The 16,664-nt window shown below is 43.1% G+C and overlaps 3 protein-coding genes across 6 annotated transcripts; 2 read left to right on the top strand and 1 right to left on the bottom strand.

Moving 5' to 3' along the window:
• Positions 1-1,979: 1,979 nt before the first annotated feature.
• On the top strand, positions 1,980-4,247 carry LOC113764597. Of its 4 annotated transcripts, none has more exons than XM_027308541.1 (2): positions 1,980-2,274; positions 2,829-4,247. In XM_027308541.1, exon 2 carries the CDS (start codon positions 2,882-2,884, stop codon positions 4,100-4,102), a length of 1,221 nt encoding a protein of 406 aa, XP_027164342.1. In that variant the 5' UTR covers positions 1,980-2,274; positions 2,829-2,881; the 3' UTR covers positions 4,103-4,247. The 4 variants fall into 4 exon arrangements, with proteins under 4 accessions (XP_027164342.1, XP_027164343.1, XP_027164344.1 ...); XM_027308542.1 differs by having other exon boundaries at positions 2,833-4,247; XM_027308543.1 differs by having other exon boundaries at positions 2,865-4,247.
• An 8,799-nt stretch (positions 4,248-13,046) lies between these two features.
• LOC113765851 lies at positions 13,047-15,691 on the top strand. Its single transcript, XM_027310098.1, has 4 exons — positions 13,047-13,361; positions 13,473-14,441; positions 14,493-14,604; positions 15,039-15,691. Exons 1-4 carry the CDS (start codon positions 13,047-13,049, stop codon positions 15,689-15,691), a joined length of 2,049 nt encoding a protein of 682 aa, XP_027165899.1.
• A 242-nt stretch (positions 15,692-15,933) lies between these two features.
• On the bottom strand, positions 15,934-16,653 carry LOC113765852 (neurofilament light polypeptide-like). Its single transcript, XM_027310099.1, has one exon. It carries the CDS (start codon positions 16,651-16,653, stop codon positions 15,934-15,936), a length of 720 nt encoding a protein of 239 aa, XP_027165900.1.
• Positions 16,654-16,664: the final 11 nt, after the last annotated feature.

The raw sequence follows: 16,664 nt of genomic DNA on the forward strand, positions 1-16,664 counted from the left end.
AATGCCCACCATCATCACTGGCCAATTCTAGATCTAATTTTGTGATCGGTGTTTCTATTCAATTTGGGATTAATTTGAGACCAATAATAGAGCTACTATATTTGCGAGTTTTTTGGTGTTATGTTGGGATAATTTGATTGGAAAAATTTTTGATAAAATTTTGAGATAATTTGACTGAGGATTTTTGTTGTTATTTTGTGATCTATCTAACTGGAAATTTTTCGATGTTATTTTGGGATCATTGGGCATTAAAATCACGTTGAAATTAGTGATGCTTGGTGGGGTAACTGCTGGTGATCGGTGGCGGTACTGGTGATGATTGGCATTCATCAGTGCTTTTGATGATTTTGGTTGTGAAGGAAGGAAGAAATGGAAAAAGAAAAGAAAAGAAAAAAAAAAGGAAAAGAAAAATGTAATAGCAGAGGAGAAATGACCCAAAAGAAATTAGGGAAAGAGGAGAAAGTTTGGGAAAGTGGAATCTGATATCAGACGAGGAAGAGGCAGCAGCAGGTAAAGGGAAAGCAAAAGGCAACATTAGGTAAAGGGAAAGCAAAAAAGAAAGGAAAAAGCAAAGAGAAGGACAAAAAATTGCAAAATACTAAATTATCCTTGACTATGTAATTTGAACCCCACTTTACGTCAAACTCTGCTAATTTGGATGATTTCCATCCAAGTTTCAAATAAGTACAAACTATAAGGGCATTATCTAGGGGTTTTTAAACAATAAGGAAATATTATGACAAAATCTCAAACCACAATATTAATGGGATTTTCTGTATTTTACCGTGCAAATTTATTGTGGCATTGGTCGATTTGGAGTTACGATGACTTATCAAAAAGCACTTAAATTAGTAGAATTTTTTTTATCAAAATACTTATATAGTGCTTAATCATATTATTTGGAAGCATATTTGCACAAGTACTTTTTTCTATTTGATAATGTGTAATTTTTTTGAATTTGTAAAACATATTTATCTTTTCATTTGATTGAAAATTTTTAATAAAACTTTTTAATTTTAATTTTTATTTTTTAAAATATAGAAGTTGCTCTAAAAGTATCAAAATTGAACTTGTGCTAAAAGTACGTTAATAATAAAAAAACTTATTGTAAATTTCAAGGGATTACACTTAACAAATGCATCAAAAGTGTTTAGAAAAATGACTAATTTCGTCTGTAAATTTTTTTCACTAGTATCGATTTAGTTCCTAACTTTTATTCCTAACTAATTTGATATGTAAACTTATTTTGCAATTCCAATTAAAGATCTCCATGGTTGCGCCTATCACCTAAAATATATTTGATTCCTAATTAACGAACTAAACAAGAGTATTTTGGGAACATTATTCACGGGACTGTAATAAATCAATTACCTTATGTAAAAAAAAATTAAAAGATTAAACATTAAAAAAGTTTTATATAGTGATTTTTTATATGAATTTATTTGTTTTCTTACAATCCCGTGAGTGGCGTTCTCATAATATCCTTGTTTAGTTAGTTAATTAGGCATCAAATTAGTTTCAAGTAGTGGTGCCACCGCGGAGGCCCTTAATTAGAGTTACAAAATAAGTTCAAGTATCAAATTGATCAAAAATAAAGGTTAGGTACTAAATCGACACGGTAAAATTATGGATGAAATTGATCGTTTTTTTTTTAAAGTGTTTTTATCCTTTTCTTTAAACAAAAGTATCTCAATCCTGAACGGAAATATCGCAATCCTAAAGGGGTTAAGTTGATAATTGGAAGAATCTTGTTAAGTTGATAATTGGAATAAGTTGATAATCGGAAGAATAAGAATCTAGTTCTCCATGGACGATGAAAGAAGGGTGAACGCAGAAGGGCCCTTTTGCCTTTTACATGGTTGGTCGATGGATAAGCGTGAACGCACGAGGCCCTCTTGTCCCATTTTGTAATTTGGTCGCTGGATGGATGTATAAATATGAAATATCCCAAGTCTTATGATGACTTCTGGCGGATGACATCAGCATTCCCCGGATTGCGGTTGTTCTTTTGCTTGCATCATCAGTGAAGAAGAACTTCATGCACTGTGAGAGTTTCTTGAACTTCATTCCCTAATTTTCCGTGCCTCCTACAGCAGCATCCTGGTTCCTTGAACTTCATTCATTCAACCATCGTCCCTTTCCCGTTTAGTCCACAGGACAAGCTGACTAATTCTGAGGTTTTGAGTCGTAAGCCAAACCAATAAGAAGCTAATAGCTTCAGCTTTGAGACGGTTGTCATTTTGGCATCCGATAGTTCAAGCTGTGCCCTTTTTGGTAAGAAACAAGAAATCTCGATTGATAAATATCGATCAAGCACTCATCTTTCTTTAATTTTGAGTCACTTCTGTTGATTGTTCATTGTTATATGCTGGGGCCTGATTTGTGGTTTAGTTGGTATGAACAGAACCATTTTATAATGTCTCAGATTTCGGGATCAATTAATGTCATGTTTCTGCTGCTTTGCTTTCTCCGGCTTTAACTACTATTATGGAGTCTTCATTTGTTGATCTTAACAGTGAGGATCCAACTACAAATCATGAAGCATGGTGGAAATTCAAATTAACTCTCGCTTTGGATGTTTTATCCTCGTCTGGAAGTCCACTGCTTTTGAAGTTTCTATTTGATTGAAATCCTTAACGAGATGTTTTTCAATACAAGATCCTAAATGGGAGTCAGTTTGAATTTCTTAGAATTTGATTTAACCCTTGAAAGTATCAAATTTACTCTCATCCTGGTAGCTTTACTTTTTTGAATGGTTTTTGTCATTTGATTGTAGTAATATTGTGGTCACAGAGGTACTTGCATGGGATTGATCATTACGATTGCAGGTAGAAGGTTCAATCTTTTTAATTCTTATACTTCAGTTTGTTACTTCTTCCGGATGGAGCCGCTGCGTGGTCGAAACCAGAAGACCGGTCTCACTGCAGTTGAGCGCAAGATTTGTGTATATTACCCGGACTTTCATGGAGGAAAATTTGGAAAGCTTTGGGTATTTGGTCCAAATTACAGGAGATTTGGTACCGAATTCTCAGTGTGTTTTAAGGAGGAAGCTATGGAACGCATACGGAGCAACTCACAAATTTCTTTTCAAGGAGTTATGAACGCTATAAGAAATATGGAGTCAGAAGTGAGAGCTGCTTATGCTGACGATGTGGTGAAGGATTTGACGTGGCCTCAGATTCAAGATTTGATGATTCAAGATGGTTGCTTCTTTCTTCTTCTGGCATTCTCAATTCTTGGAGCCGATTCACAAAAATTAAAGTATGCAGAGAATCATCCTGTTTTTGGCGTAGGATGTGCCACTGAATACATGGACAACATTTTAGAGTCCATGTTCTTTGTTGGAAATCAAATCCCATTCATGGTACTAGAGGAGCTTATGCACCTTGATATCTTTCAAAGAATGAAAGCTACAATTGGAAGTAAGCAGCAGCAATTGGGTTTGGCCAAAAGAACCCTGTATAAGTTCTTGATGGTTAAGCTGGTTCCAAAACCAGTCGACTTACTCCATTGCCTCCAGAGCATCATGCTTGGCCCAAAACGCAGCTCGAATGCAGCTGTGAGGAAAAAGGTCGATGACATAGAGGACTGTGTTTCTGCTAGCAAATTATCTGAACAGGGTGTGAGATTCCGAAAATTAGGAGGAGAATTGGGGATCAGAGGAATGCATTATGAGTGCAATAAGTTTTCAGCTGTTCTTTACTTGCCTGATCTGGGGGTTGACAGATACACAGATCTTTTAATCAAATGTCTTCTGAAATATGAGACTGTTCAAGAACGCCAGGGGGTCGAACCTGAGGCAAGTTCCTACTTTAAGTTCATGTCCGACCTGATTCATAAACCAAAAGATATTGAAATCCTTGTGTCTGAAGGAGTCATTCATGGAAGGTCAGAGAGATTACAAGGACTTCTAAGCACTTTAGATGGCATGGCTTCATCTGGATATATGCACTCGGTTAAAAGAGAGATTGTAAGAAATCCCCCCTGGCAGTGGCAAATGCCTCTAAAGTGCATTCCCGTTATTTGCTCGGCTTTAATAGTTTTGTCCATCATGCAAATGTACCATAGCATGCTTTCCTTCGACAAACTGCAAAAGCCTTGAGAGCTTGCTTACCAGGAGTTTTACAATAGATACTTGTGTAGTTTAGGTGGCAGGTTTTATTCTGCTTCCAATAGGAAGAAGGAAACAGAGTTCTTGATATGTTTCGACATTTCTGTAGGTGAAATACATGCTTAGTTGTGGGCTATGATTTCCATATATTTTTGCTGCCTGAATGTCATTCTGAAGCTTCGCTGCCAAATGGATATGAAATTTCTCTGAGAAGTACTTCCAAGTTTTCTGATGAGTTGTCAAAACGCAGTTGTAGCTAGGACAAATGGTTTTTAACATGATATTTCTTCTGTAAACAGAAATTTGAATGGTTATTCTCCATTTTTGTGGGTTTGTTGTCAAAGATCCATAGTTCAAGTAATTGGTGGGTTTCAGCCTCTGTTCCCCCAATCAAATTTATAATTGAGACTTGAGAAGCTTGTGAAATGCAACTTGTACCTTGCATCTACAGCTCTACGCTGTGGAAGGAAATCCACAAATTTATCCAGCCCGATAAGGAGGTTTGAAGCTCAAGAATAACCGGCTACTCATGCCTCACAAGTATATTTCGGCTCCTCCATCCTCAATCTTGGGACACCTAAATTCCGGTGAGACTCTTAACACACTGAAGGCGGTGTCCTAATCGGTCAAAATAAAAAAAATTCTTTAGTTTTTTTTTTCGATTTTTTTAACAAAATCAACATCTATTTCCCATTCAAACTCTTTTTTGGTAATTGGATTTCGACTGAATAGTCAGTATTTCGATAAAATCCAAAATTTTATATTGGTTTTCTAACATAAATTAGCTAAGTATATTTAATACTCCCTCCGTCCCACTTTGATAGTCCTTTTTTTTCACACCGTTTAAGAAAAAGTAGTTAACTTTATCGGAACAATCAATTTAGGTAGCTATTTTTCTAACATACCCTCACATTAATTAGAGTACAACTTTATAGGAACTTGAATTGATGGTAAAAAAAGAATCAACTCTCATTAAATGGAGTAGGTTTATAGTAACAACAACTTACATTGAATAAGAGTATTTTAGAAAAATTAAAATACAACTACATTCTTCAATTGGAAAGTTGACTAAAATTTGGGACAGACGAAAAAGGAAAACAGGACTATTAAAGTGGGACGGAGGGAGTATGTAATTAACAATATAAAAGTTATTAATCCCAATCAAAGCTTCAAACCAGGGCGTCCAGGCTTAGTATCTCCGCCCAACTCCTATATAGCAGATTTGGAAACGTGGTGTTAATATACTTGAATACTGCTGGTATTTAATTGTGTTTTGCAGCTTAATAGTAAATTTAGCACTTTTTTATTTTTTAAGTTCGTTTCATGTGTTTATTCCTATGTTAGTTGACCTCCTAGAATATGATCGAGGCGGGCAATGCAGGTAAATATTTCTCGTACGTAAATAGAAGTTAGCTGGGAATAGGTCTGGAGTTTGATTTGAGCGCCTCCCTGTAATACGCTTTTGGATTGATACAAATGCTGGAGAAGCTACCAGCGATTTAGACTTCAATGGATATTTTTTTGGAGTGCAGGGAATGGGGTTAATTTAGGGAGATTTGATTCACAGTAGTGATGCAGGAAGGATCATAATTAACTGTAACATAGTTGTATTACAAAAACTCGTAAAGCAAAGTTCAAGCTGCTCTCACATTATGATGCCATAATATCATTGAGCAAATATGGTCCTATTCGCAGTAACAACAATGGAAAAAAAAAAAAGTGCACTTAACAATATGAATTACAAGAGAAAAATCAAACTCAGTTCTGCTCTCCCTTTATGATGATGTCTATACTTGGCAATTGGGCGGGTTGAGCGGGTTAATATTGGGTTTTTATTTAAATGGGTTATACCCAATCCGTCCAACTTAAATTTAGATTAATTTTAGATTGGGTCATATTGGGTCATCACAAAACCATAACCCAAATATGGCCCAATATATTAATTTAATAGATTTTGATACATAAACTTTCTCAAATACATTTTCACATACAACAAAAAAATTTCACATACATAAACACATTTTTATATAGATAGATATATTTTCACACACTAAAACACTCACGATACAAACACACACTCACTTCTTAAATTCATTTGAAATACATTAGTGTGTTTAGATAGTAAATTATTTGAGATAATTTTGTGAAAAAAATACTGTACTGTAATAATTTTTTGATGTGATGTATGTGACATAGAAAGGTGATTGAAAAATGTGTAGATGATAGGTTGTGATTTTATCATTTATTTTATTATTAATTTCCCCTATTACCTGATCCGATGTGGATTAATTGCTGGATTCTACTCACTTTTAGTATTTTGCATTTATTTCAGGGAGTAGAACGAAAATATAATAACAAATGCCAATTTGACAGAAAAGAAGTCCAAGTAATAGAGCTTTAACCCAGGGGCATTTTTGGAACAGGGAAACTTATTCCCATTTTGGTAATTGCTACAAAGGCAAGGACGGCGCAAGTTTTCTACGCTAGCTGGAGCGCCGCACAGGAGGATAGCAATGAGAATAGGAAAACTTAGATAGAAAAGGGACGTGTACAACTAGGACATTTTTCCTTTAGATTAGCTTTTCTCTTTGGACTTTGGGCTTCTTAGTCTGGAGTGGTTTTTACTTCCCTCGTATGTCAGGGACCGTGAGAAACCAATGAAGCCTTGCTTTTCCCTTCCTGATTGAGGCGAATTGAATTTTCCAAAACACAGGCAATGGCAGCAACTCTTGCTCCCATTTTGTTTGGGTTTTTCGCATTAAATATGAACTAATTTTCTCATTCTAGTCAAGGAACAACGGAGGCTTTGGTTCGCCTAAAAATTGTGAGATCGATTTAATTTTATCTTTTTCTTTTATTTATTAGTATTCGCATATTCCTTGATTGTAGTGCTTATGATTATTTAATTAATTGATTGTTTTGGATCCGGATAATTAGTTAATTTAGTAATCTATTGTCAATTAGGGCATTAAATCCGTAATTGTTTAATTACCTTGAAATAGTGACAACTGGCATGATTAGATTTGTGTCAGGGGGATATGCGGGCTAATCTGAAATAACCCTGGTAGTGTGTTATTTGGTTAGAATAGGGCTCCTCTAATACGTAAGGCAATTGGGGAATTAAATCTTATGGGCGTACCTAGAATTATTTCTCAATTAGAGTAGTGATTAACGGGTGTACCTTAATCACCGACACAGTAAGGAGGGGTTGACTGACATCGCTTGTTTGGTAGTTATAATTTATTTATTAGTAAATAATTGGAATTGCCTTTGCATTGATGATCAATTAGGTGAACCATTGCTGAAGTTATTTCTTGGCTAGACCCTTAGTTAATATTAATATGATTTTAGTTAATGTCATTTAATTTTTAGTTAGCTATTTCATTTTAGTAAATTGCTTTAACTGTCATTGTTTATACGAAAACACCCCTCTTGTTACTGTGAATTTCAAAAGAGGCAAATATCCCCAATCCCTGTGGATTCGACCCTGCTTACCACTATCTACAGAAATTAATTTTAGTTTGAGCAGATTTTTATTATTGCATAGGCTCGACAACCTGTCAATTTTTGGCGCCGTTGCACAGGCTCGACTACTGTCATTGATGTGATGTATGTGACATAGAAAGGTGATTGAAAAATATGTAGATGAAACAAGCAAATCAGTGTGTGTAAATAAGGTGTAAATAATATGCATTTCAAAAACACTATTTTTACGCATACAAACACACTAAAATACATCCTAATATACTTTTACAAATACACGCACATACTAACTGTTTAAACTCTAAAAAGGTTAGTGAAATTGTTAGAAATCTCATCTCAGGAGAGGTTTCTGGAATTACGCCATATAAAAACGATGGCAAATTGGACCAAAAGCAGCAGCATAGCCTGCTTCCATACATTGACCGCTTCCAAACTTTGAAAATTTGTTTCTTTTTTTTCCTTTTTTTTTAAGAATATACGGGACCAATTCTTCCGCAATGACAGTAGTACTTCGTAAAAACAGGAAACGAGTAGACATTAATTAATTATTTGGCTACGAAATACTAGATTCAGCAACTAACAAACAAATAATAAGAAACTAGATTTAAATTCTACAGGTCGACAACTTCCTAATGACCTTCATTGAGCAAAAAAATTAATTTGTTTATTTTTTTTTAACTTAAGTTGGGTAATGGATGCCCAACACAAATACCCAAATCGCCCAAAATATATGTGCGCTTTTATTACCTAACCCAAATTTGATCCAACACCCAATTTACCCAACCCAATCTCTCAAATTAGTGGGTGGGTTGGGTGGGTTATTGACTTTTGGGCATAATTGCCAGCTCTAATGATGTCAAAAGGTCATCGAGTACAAGTCCACTTTCCCTTTTATGGTGCCATAATATCATCAAGCAACAAGTCCGCATTTCCTTCCTATTTATGGTAGCCATGAAAGCCATAGGCTGCCATAAGATGCCATAAGATCATCAAGCGAGTGTATTCCTATTTGTTGCAGCCAAGAAGGCTATAGACGGCTTGCAGGAAAGCAAAAAATCAAAGTGAGAATTGCAGTAATGAGGGCAATCAGCTTTAGTAAGAACTTTATGCACATCTGCCAGTCCGGTGGAGGATGTTTTCTAATCTCTCTTCGTACATGGCGTACATGTTCGGATGGTTCCATGCCGTCAAAGGAGCTCAGAAGTCGTCGCAAGCTGTCTAGTTGTCCTTGAATGACTCCCTGTGAGGTAAGGAGTTCAACATCTTTTGGTGTGCGCAATAGCTCACTGAAAACTCTGAAGTAGGGCGATACGTCGATGGTTCAAAGTTGCGGTCGCGGCTTTGATCGTTTCACATTAGTTTCGATATATCGGTCACGGTCTCGACGAAATATAAATTTTGAAGCATTTAATATTCTAAAAATTTTGAATAATATTCAGAAATATGCTAAATAAAAATAATAAAAAATTTAGCAAAAGAAAATCTGTAAAATATAAATTTACGAATTGATTCGAGATTACTCGCGATGACTTGGGCCAACTAGGCCGAAACTATCTGTATCGAAGACTTCTCGACCAAATTCTCGGTGATTCGGCCGAGTTCTCGGTGAGTTAAGTATCTTGGAGTTATCTCGTTCCGGTATCGTATCGAAGGGGTACATTAATTGTTTGAAAATTTGTCTTACTGCTGCTGCTTCATTTGATCGATTTTGACATCTGCGAAGAAGAAGACACAGCCTTAATAAACATAAGGAGTTATTTGTCTGTCCAGTAATTAAGATTAAAATTCCATTCCCCCTTCCACAACCTAGCTTTTTCTTTATGAAAAATTTGAACATTAAGGGTCCGTTTGATTCAATGTAAAATATTTTCAATGGAAAATTATTCCATGGAAAATTTTATTGAGAAAAATAATTACTTTCTCCATGTTTTTTCCGGTGTTTGGGACGAGATGAAGACTACAAATCTTTAGTGGGCTATTGCACAAGTGGTGGGTTTTGTTCTGAATCTTAAGTCTGGTGGGGGAGTTTGAATGGATAGTGAGGGTGCTCACCTCGGCCATCATAGGAATGCCGAGGTGATCTCACTTCCTCCCTCACACGAGCACGGTCTCGTGCTGAATATGGCCCCTGGTCTCGGGCAGGCCCCTGGTCTACTGTCTAGATGACCTCTGCACCTCAGACTTCCACCTCGGCTGCACGCTGATGATGTCAAGCCACCTGACATCATCCGGGACCAGTGCTTTATCTGAAAAGCACTGATGCTCTTAATGGCTACTGGGAAAGGTTCCTCGTCATCCCGCCCAGGCGGCTACAGTGTCAGAGTCAGACCTCCTGACAAGGAATAGAGCCGTAATGACAGGATATGAGTCCCACCAGCATGAGACCTCCGTCCTATCATCCACTCCCACTCTATAAATATCCCTCATGTACTCTCAACAAGTAAGCATACTGTTCATTCATAAAGACTATTGCTTTTTCTCTTTCTCATACTAACTTGATCGTCGGAGTGATCTCAGGGGAGAAGCCCCGCCATTCACTTCGGATAAGCAGTACACCTCACTTCACCTGAGAAGGGACTGATTTAGGTCGGTTCAGCTACCCACCAAAAATCACCTCTTCAATTGGCGCCGTCTGTGGGAACGAGATTACTGCCAAAATGAGATCCACGTGCTCCAGAAGCAGGAGAGTTCCCTCAACCGGGGCTGGGCAGACCTCGGGAGCCCAGCAGGGTCGTATTTCTGAGGAACAAGGGTCCCCAAGGACCCAACCCAACAACGAAGACGCCATCGCCAAGATGACCGAGTTCGTAGCTGATAATCCTAACATCTTCGAGGAACTAGGGAGGTATTTCAAGAGGCAGGGGAAGGAAAAAGTCGAATCCTCTAAGAGAAGATCGACGAAATCCCCTGAGTTACCTTCCGGTGAGGACTCCGATGAGGGGCACCTCTCTCGGAGCACTTCCAGGCGCGTCTCCTCTAAGGCGACCTCTAAGATTGCCTCCATTTCCTGGGCGTTTTCCCGGGGTCTACTGGAAAGGCGAGCTGAGGACCCACCCCAGCGTCCTGGGGGCTTAGCAGCCGAATATATGAGGGCTCCGCCCTTCACTGACGACATCAATGGGGAGCTGGTGCCCCCAAATTTTAAACTCCCCACCCTGCATTCTTATGATGGCCGAGGTGATCCCGAGGATCACCTCCGCCCCTTCCTCTCCGCATTTCGACTCTTCTGCGTCCCCGACGCCGTAATTTGCCGAGCCTTCCCCATTTTCCTACAGGGGACAGCCCGAAAATGGTTCTGGGGCTTAGAACCGAGGAGCATTTTCTCACTAGATGAGTTGATAGACCATTCATCCACCGCTTTGTATCATCTCGACCAATTACGAAGATTTCAACTTACCTCTTGAACCTTCAGCAGACCCCCGGTGAGTCACTGCGCTCGTACGTACAGAGGTTCAATGAGGAGAATGTGCAGATACCTGATCAGAATGAGCAGGTAACCATAGCTGCATTCACCAACGGGCTGACTGCGGAAATTTTCAATACCGAGATAAATCGGGATTACCCCCGCACACTTCGGGAACTCTGGGATCGAGTAGATCAAGGAATCCAAAGTGAAGATTTAAACCGCATGAAGCGAGAAGCTCAAGCTACTCGTACTGGGCAAGAGTCCCGGAGGAAGAAAGACACCGGCCGAGTCGAGCAAGGCCCCAGTGGACTGTCGAACCAATTTCGAAACCGTCGGAGTGTCTTTGACCGGATCACTAAAGGAAGGTCGTCCACCTCGGACGCTGAGTTGACGCCACTCAATACCAGCCGGTCACATGTCCTGGCTGTGATGAGGCAAAATCACCTCGGCCGAACACCTCCTGAAATTCCAGGGAGGAGAGATAAGAGGAACCCCAGCCTCTATTGTGCCTATCACCGAGATGTAGGGCACGAGACTGAGGACTGCAATGATCTGAAGCGAGAGATCGAGAACTTGGTCCGGCAGGGGTACCTGAAGCAATTCGTCCGCAAGGACGGAGGCCTCAATCGAAGCGCCTCCCACCGGGATAACCGGGGCTCCCGCCGAGAAGACAGGCGGGACACAAAGATGTATTGCAGAGGTCCTGAGGATCATAGGGAGGACCAGCGGCCTCCGCGTGACGGGTCACCGGGCTACGGCCCCAACATCGTCGGGGTGATCAACACAATCGCGGGTGGTCCGACGGGAGGAGACAGCCAGAACTCCCGGAAGGGGACCTACCGCCAGGCTGGGATGGAGGTGGCCGAGCCGAGCTCTCGGCTATCCAAGGTGATTGATTACCTATGGTCCCAGCGACCCTGTCCCTGCCGCCTCCAGCAATCACGAAATTATTGTGATTGAAGTTCTCACCAACAACTACATAGTCAAGAAAAGGTCTACGTTGACCCCGGGAGCTCGGTAGACGTCTTGTACTATCGAACTTTCGAAAGCTTGAAACTGACCAGGGAGCAACTCACTCCTGTCAGAACTCCACTCGTCGGATTCGGGGGACACGTAGTCCACCCGGAAGGTATGGTGTCTCTGATGGTGACTGTCGGGCGTCATCCCCGCTGCCAAACTGTACCCGTCAACTTCGGTGGTCAAGACAGATTCTCCTACAATATGTTAATAGGTCGACCCACGCTCACGCCTTGAGGGCTGTGTACTCTACTGATCTTCAAATTCTCGACACCAGCGGGGGTGGCCGAGGTGAGCAGCGACGTGAGTACTGCCCGCGAATGCTACCTCGCCACCATCCAGGAGGCAGTCACTCCCCGGACTGCGTCAAAGGCCGAAGAGAAGAGGCCAGCTGTTCTCTCCATAGACTGCATCGATCCTCAGAAGGCGGGAAAGCCCGGCAGGCTGGAACCCGGGGATGAGGTGGAGCAGGTGGTCTTGGATGAGGCGAGACCTGACCAAGTGGTCCAAGTGGGGGCCGGACTCCCTTCACCTCTAAAGGAAGAGATGATTCACTTGATAAAGGAGCACCGGGACGTCTTCGCGTGGTCCGCTGATGAAGTGGTCGGCGTTCCATCTGAGCTCATGATTCACCAGTTCAACGTTAATCCACAGGCCCGTCCTGTGAGACAGAAACGTAGGCACTTCGGATCCGAACGCTGCAAGGCCATATCTGATGAGGTCGACAAGCTCTTGCCCGCCAAGATGATCCATGAGGTCCAGTACCCCACCTGGCAGTCCAACCCTGTCATGGTAAAAAAGGATACCGGTGGATGGAGGATGTGTGTCAACTTCACCGACCTTAACAATGCCTGCCCCAAAGATTGCTACCCTCTGCCGAGGATTGACGCCCTCGTCGACTCGGCAATGGGACATGAGATCCTCTGCTTCCTAGATGCCTTCAAAGGCTACCACCAAATAGGAATGAGTGAGGAGGACTAAGAGAAGACAGCGTTCTACACCGACCAAGGTGTCTACTGCTATACTACCATGCCATTCGGGTTAAAAAACGCCGGGGCGACCTATCAAAGGCTGATCAACCGCCTCTTCAAAGATCAGATCGGCCGCAATGTGGAGGCCTACGTGGATGACATTCTAGTCAAAAGTTTAACCACTTCGGCCTTCTTATCAGATGTAAGGGAGGTTTTCGGCGTTCTGCGGGACTCGAGGATGAAGTTAAATCCCAAGAAGTGTGTCTTCGGTGTCACCTCAGGAAAATTCTTGGGGTATCTGGTTTCCCACCGGGAAATCGAATCTAACCCCGACAAAGTCAAAGCCATTCGGGACATGTCCCCACCTCGGAACGTCTGAGAAGTCCAGAGACTAAACGGACGCCTGGCCGCGCTGAACCGCTTCCTATCCCAATCTGCTGAGAAAGCCTTGCCCTTCTTTAAGGTGCTGAAGAAGGCTGATTAGTTTGCCTGGACCGAAGAGTGCCAGGCTGCCTTCGACAAATTAAAACAATATTTGCATCGCTTGCCTACCCTCGCCTTACCTCGGCCCGAAAAAAAGCTGTACCTCTACCTCTTCGCTGCCGAAGAAGCTGTCAGTGCTGTGCTCATCCGAGATGAGGGGACCCAAGTGCCGGTCTACTATGTCAGCCGAGCTCTCCGTGGGCCAGAGACTCGGTATACCCAGGTGGAAAAACTCGTGCTAGGATTGGTCCACGCCGCCCGGCGGGTGAAACCCTACTTCCTAGCTCATCCTATTTCCGTCAGGACAGACCAACTTATTCGACAGATACTGGTTCGGCCCGAGACTTCCGGGCGCCTCACTAAGTGGGCCATCGAATTAGGGGAGTACGACCTGTCGTATGAGCCACGCACCGCCATAAAAACTCAAGCCTTAGCCGACTTCTTGGCCGAACTCACCTTCACGGAAGGTCGAGAACCCACTTCTGCCATCGCCGAAGTGTCCACCCCACACTTGTGGACGTTATATGTGGATGGATCCTCTAACGGGGATGGCAGCGGAGTTGGACTGCTCCTGGAGGGCCCCCAGGGAGAAGTGTGCTCGTATGCCCTCCGCTTCGACTTCCCAGCCACCAACAATGAAACCGAATATGAGGCCTTGATCGCGGGACTCCAACTAGCCCGCAGGCTCGGTGCACAGCGGATCCATGTCCGCAGTGACTCCCAACTTGTAGTATGCCAAGTTCTTGGTGAATATGAAGCCAAGGATGAGACTATGCAACGGTATCTGTCCAAAGTCCACCAACTCACCGCGTACTTCGAGTCTTTCGAAATCCAAAGAATCCCCCGCTCCCAGAATAGGCGGGCTGACGCCTTATCCCGGCTGGCTTCCACATCATTTTCTGACCTCAACAAGACCATCTTAGTGGAAGTGCTGAGCGAGCCGGGATACATGAAAGAGGTGGCATGCCCTGTAAACTCGGGAGATACATGGATGAGCCCGTTCATCCTTTTCTTAGGGTAGGGAATCCTTCCCGAGGGTCAAGCCGAGGCCAGAAAGATACAACGCAAATCTGCTCGATACGCTCTCCGTGATGGAGAACTGTATAAACGCTCCTACCTTGGCCCTGGCCGAGGTGCGTTACACCCGAGGAAGGACGCCAGGTCCTCCATGAGATACACGAAGGCCTATGCGGGGCTCACGTCGGCCACAGGATGTTGGCCAAGAAGACCTTACTTCTTGGGTATTTCTTGCCTTCCGTTCGACAAGATGCCCAAAATCTTGTTCTCAGCTGCCCATCCTGCCAAGTCCACGCCCCTGAGCTTCACCAACCCTCGAACTTCATGGTTCCAATCACCTCACCCTGGCCGTTTGAGCAATGGGGGACAGACATCATCGGTCATTTCCCTAAAGCGGTCGGGGGCTATACCTTTCTGGTGACCGCTGTGGACTACTTCACTAAGTGGGTCGAGGCCGAGCCTCTATGGACCATCACAGGGCTGGCTGTTCAAAAATTCTTTTGGAAATGCATTATTTGTCGTTTCGGCATACCTTAAATCATCATCTCAGACAATGGGAGACAATTTGCCGAAAACCCATTTAAGACTTGGTGCGAGAACCTCGGCATTAAACAATACTTCACTTCGGTAGGCCACCCCCAGGCAAACGGTCAAGCAGAGAATTTCAACCGAACTCTCTTGCATGGTCTCAAGACCCGACTACACCGAGTTGGATCATCTTGGGTGGAAGAACTTCCCAGTGTCCTGTGGTCTTATCGGACCACGCCGAGGTCATCCACGCAAGAAACCCCCTTCTCCTTGACCTATGGAGCCGAGGCAGTCATCCCCGCTGAGATCCTAACACCCAATCCTCGGCTGGCAACCTATGCCGCCGAGGTGAACGAAGAAGAGAGACAGTTGGATCTCGACCTCGTCGACGAGAGAATGGACATTGCCTCAGCTCGGGTAGTTTCCTACAAGATCACCCTGACCCACTACTACAATGCCCGCGTCAAACATCGGCGATTCCTGCCAGGAGACTTGGTGCTTAGAAAAAACTCGGTCAACCGAGCTGAGCCGCAAGGGAAATTGTGCCCAAAATTGGAAGGCCCTTACCGAGTTATGGAATCTAATCTCAGTGGGTATTGCAAACTGAGTTACCGAGATGGCTCATTAGTGCCGAGAACTTGGTACGCTGAGAACCTCAAACTGTATTATACTTGAAAATTTTATCAAGTTATGACTTCAGCTGCTTTGTTTTTTTCAATACAATGATGCACACATCCGTTATTAAAAAAATAAGGGGGACAAACAAGGGACGAAACAAGAAATTAAAATAGCCGAAGTGATAGAGAATAGATGTTTCATTTAATGAAGAAGAGACATTACAAAAAGAATACAAGACCGAGGTCAGGAATGCTACTAAGCCATTCCCACCTCGGCATTACACTTAACCACCTACAAGTCTAGACCCCTGTCTCGGCTCCCTCCTGGCCAATTGCCTCCCCGGTTTCTTCCCCGCCGGGATGAGGCTCACCTTCTCCGCCTCCTTCGTGCCCTTCATCGGCCTTCTCGCCGACGTCGCCCCCAGCGTCCTCTCCTCCGTCCTCCTCGAACACTTCGTCGAGCTCGGATAGCCACTTGTTGAACTCGTCCTGGACCTCAGCCAAGTTCCTTCCAACTTGGATCCCGTCGGCCATCCGATCGCACAATTCCTTGGAGTCTTCATTATAGTTGGCGTTGTTTCTTAAAGACTCCAAGGTTTCGGAGGAGAGGTGAACTGCGGCCTCGTCGATAGCCGACGTGAAGCCGAGCATGAAGCTCGGCCTCGTCAGCTGGCCGAGATCCCCGATGAAGGTCTCGGACCTCCGGAAATCCTCAACTGCCGAGGTCCTTGCGCTCTCGAGAGCCTGTTCGTGGGTCTTCTTCACCTCCTCCGCCTTCTTCTGCTCTTCCTCCAAAGCCGACTTGAAACTGTTGATGGTAGCCTCGGCCTCCTCCCCTTTCGTCTCGGCTTCTTGAAGGCGTCGCTGAAGCTCAGACTTCTCGGACTCGGACACCACCAATTTTTTCTTCAACTTGGCAATCTGATCTTGTAGCTTGCCGGTGTCCTGCTCCTCGATTAGGGCACAGTACCGATGCGTCATCTCGGCCACAAATGCCGTCTGGGAGGCCGTGGTCACCATTATACTTTGAA

This window comes from Coffea eugenioides, chromosome 3 (genome assembly GCF_003713205.1).
Source record: "Coffea eugenioides isolate CCC68of chromosome 3, Ceug_1.0, whole genome shotgun sequence".
NCBI lineage: Eukaryota > Viridiplantae > Streptophyta > Magnoliopsida > Gentianales > Rubiaceae > Coffea > Coffea eugenioides.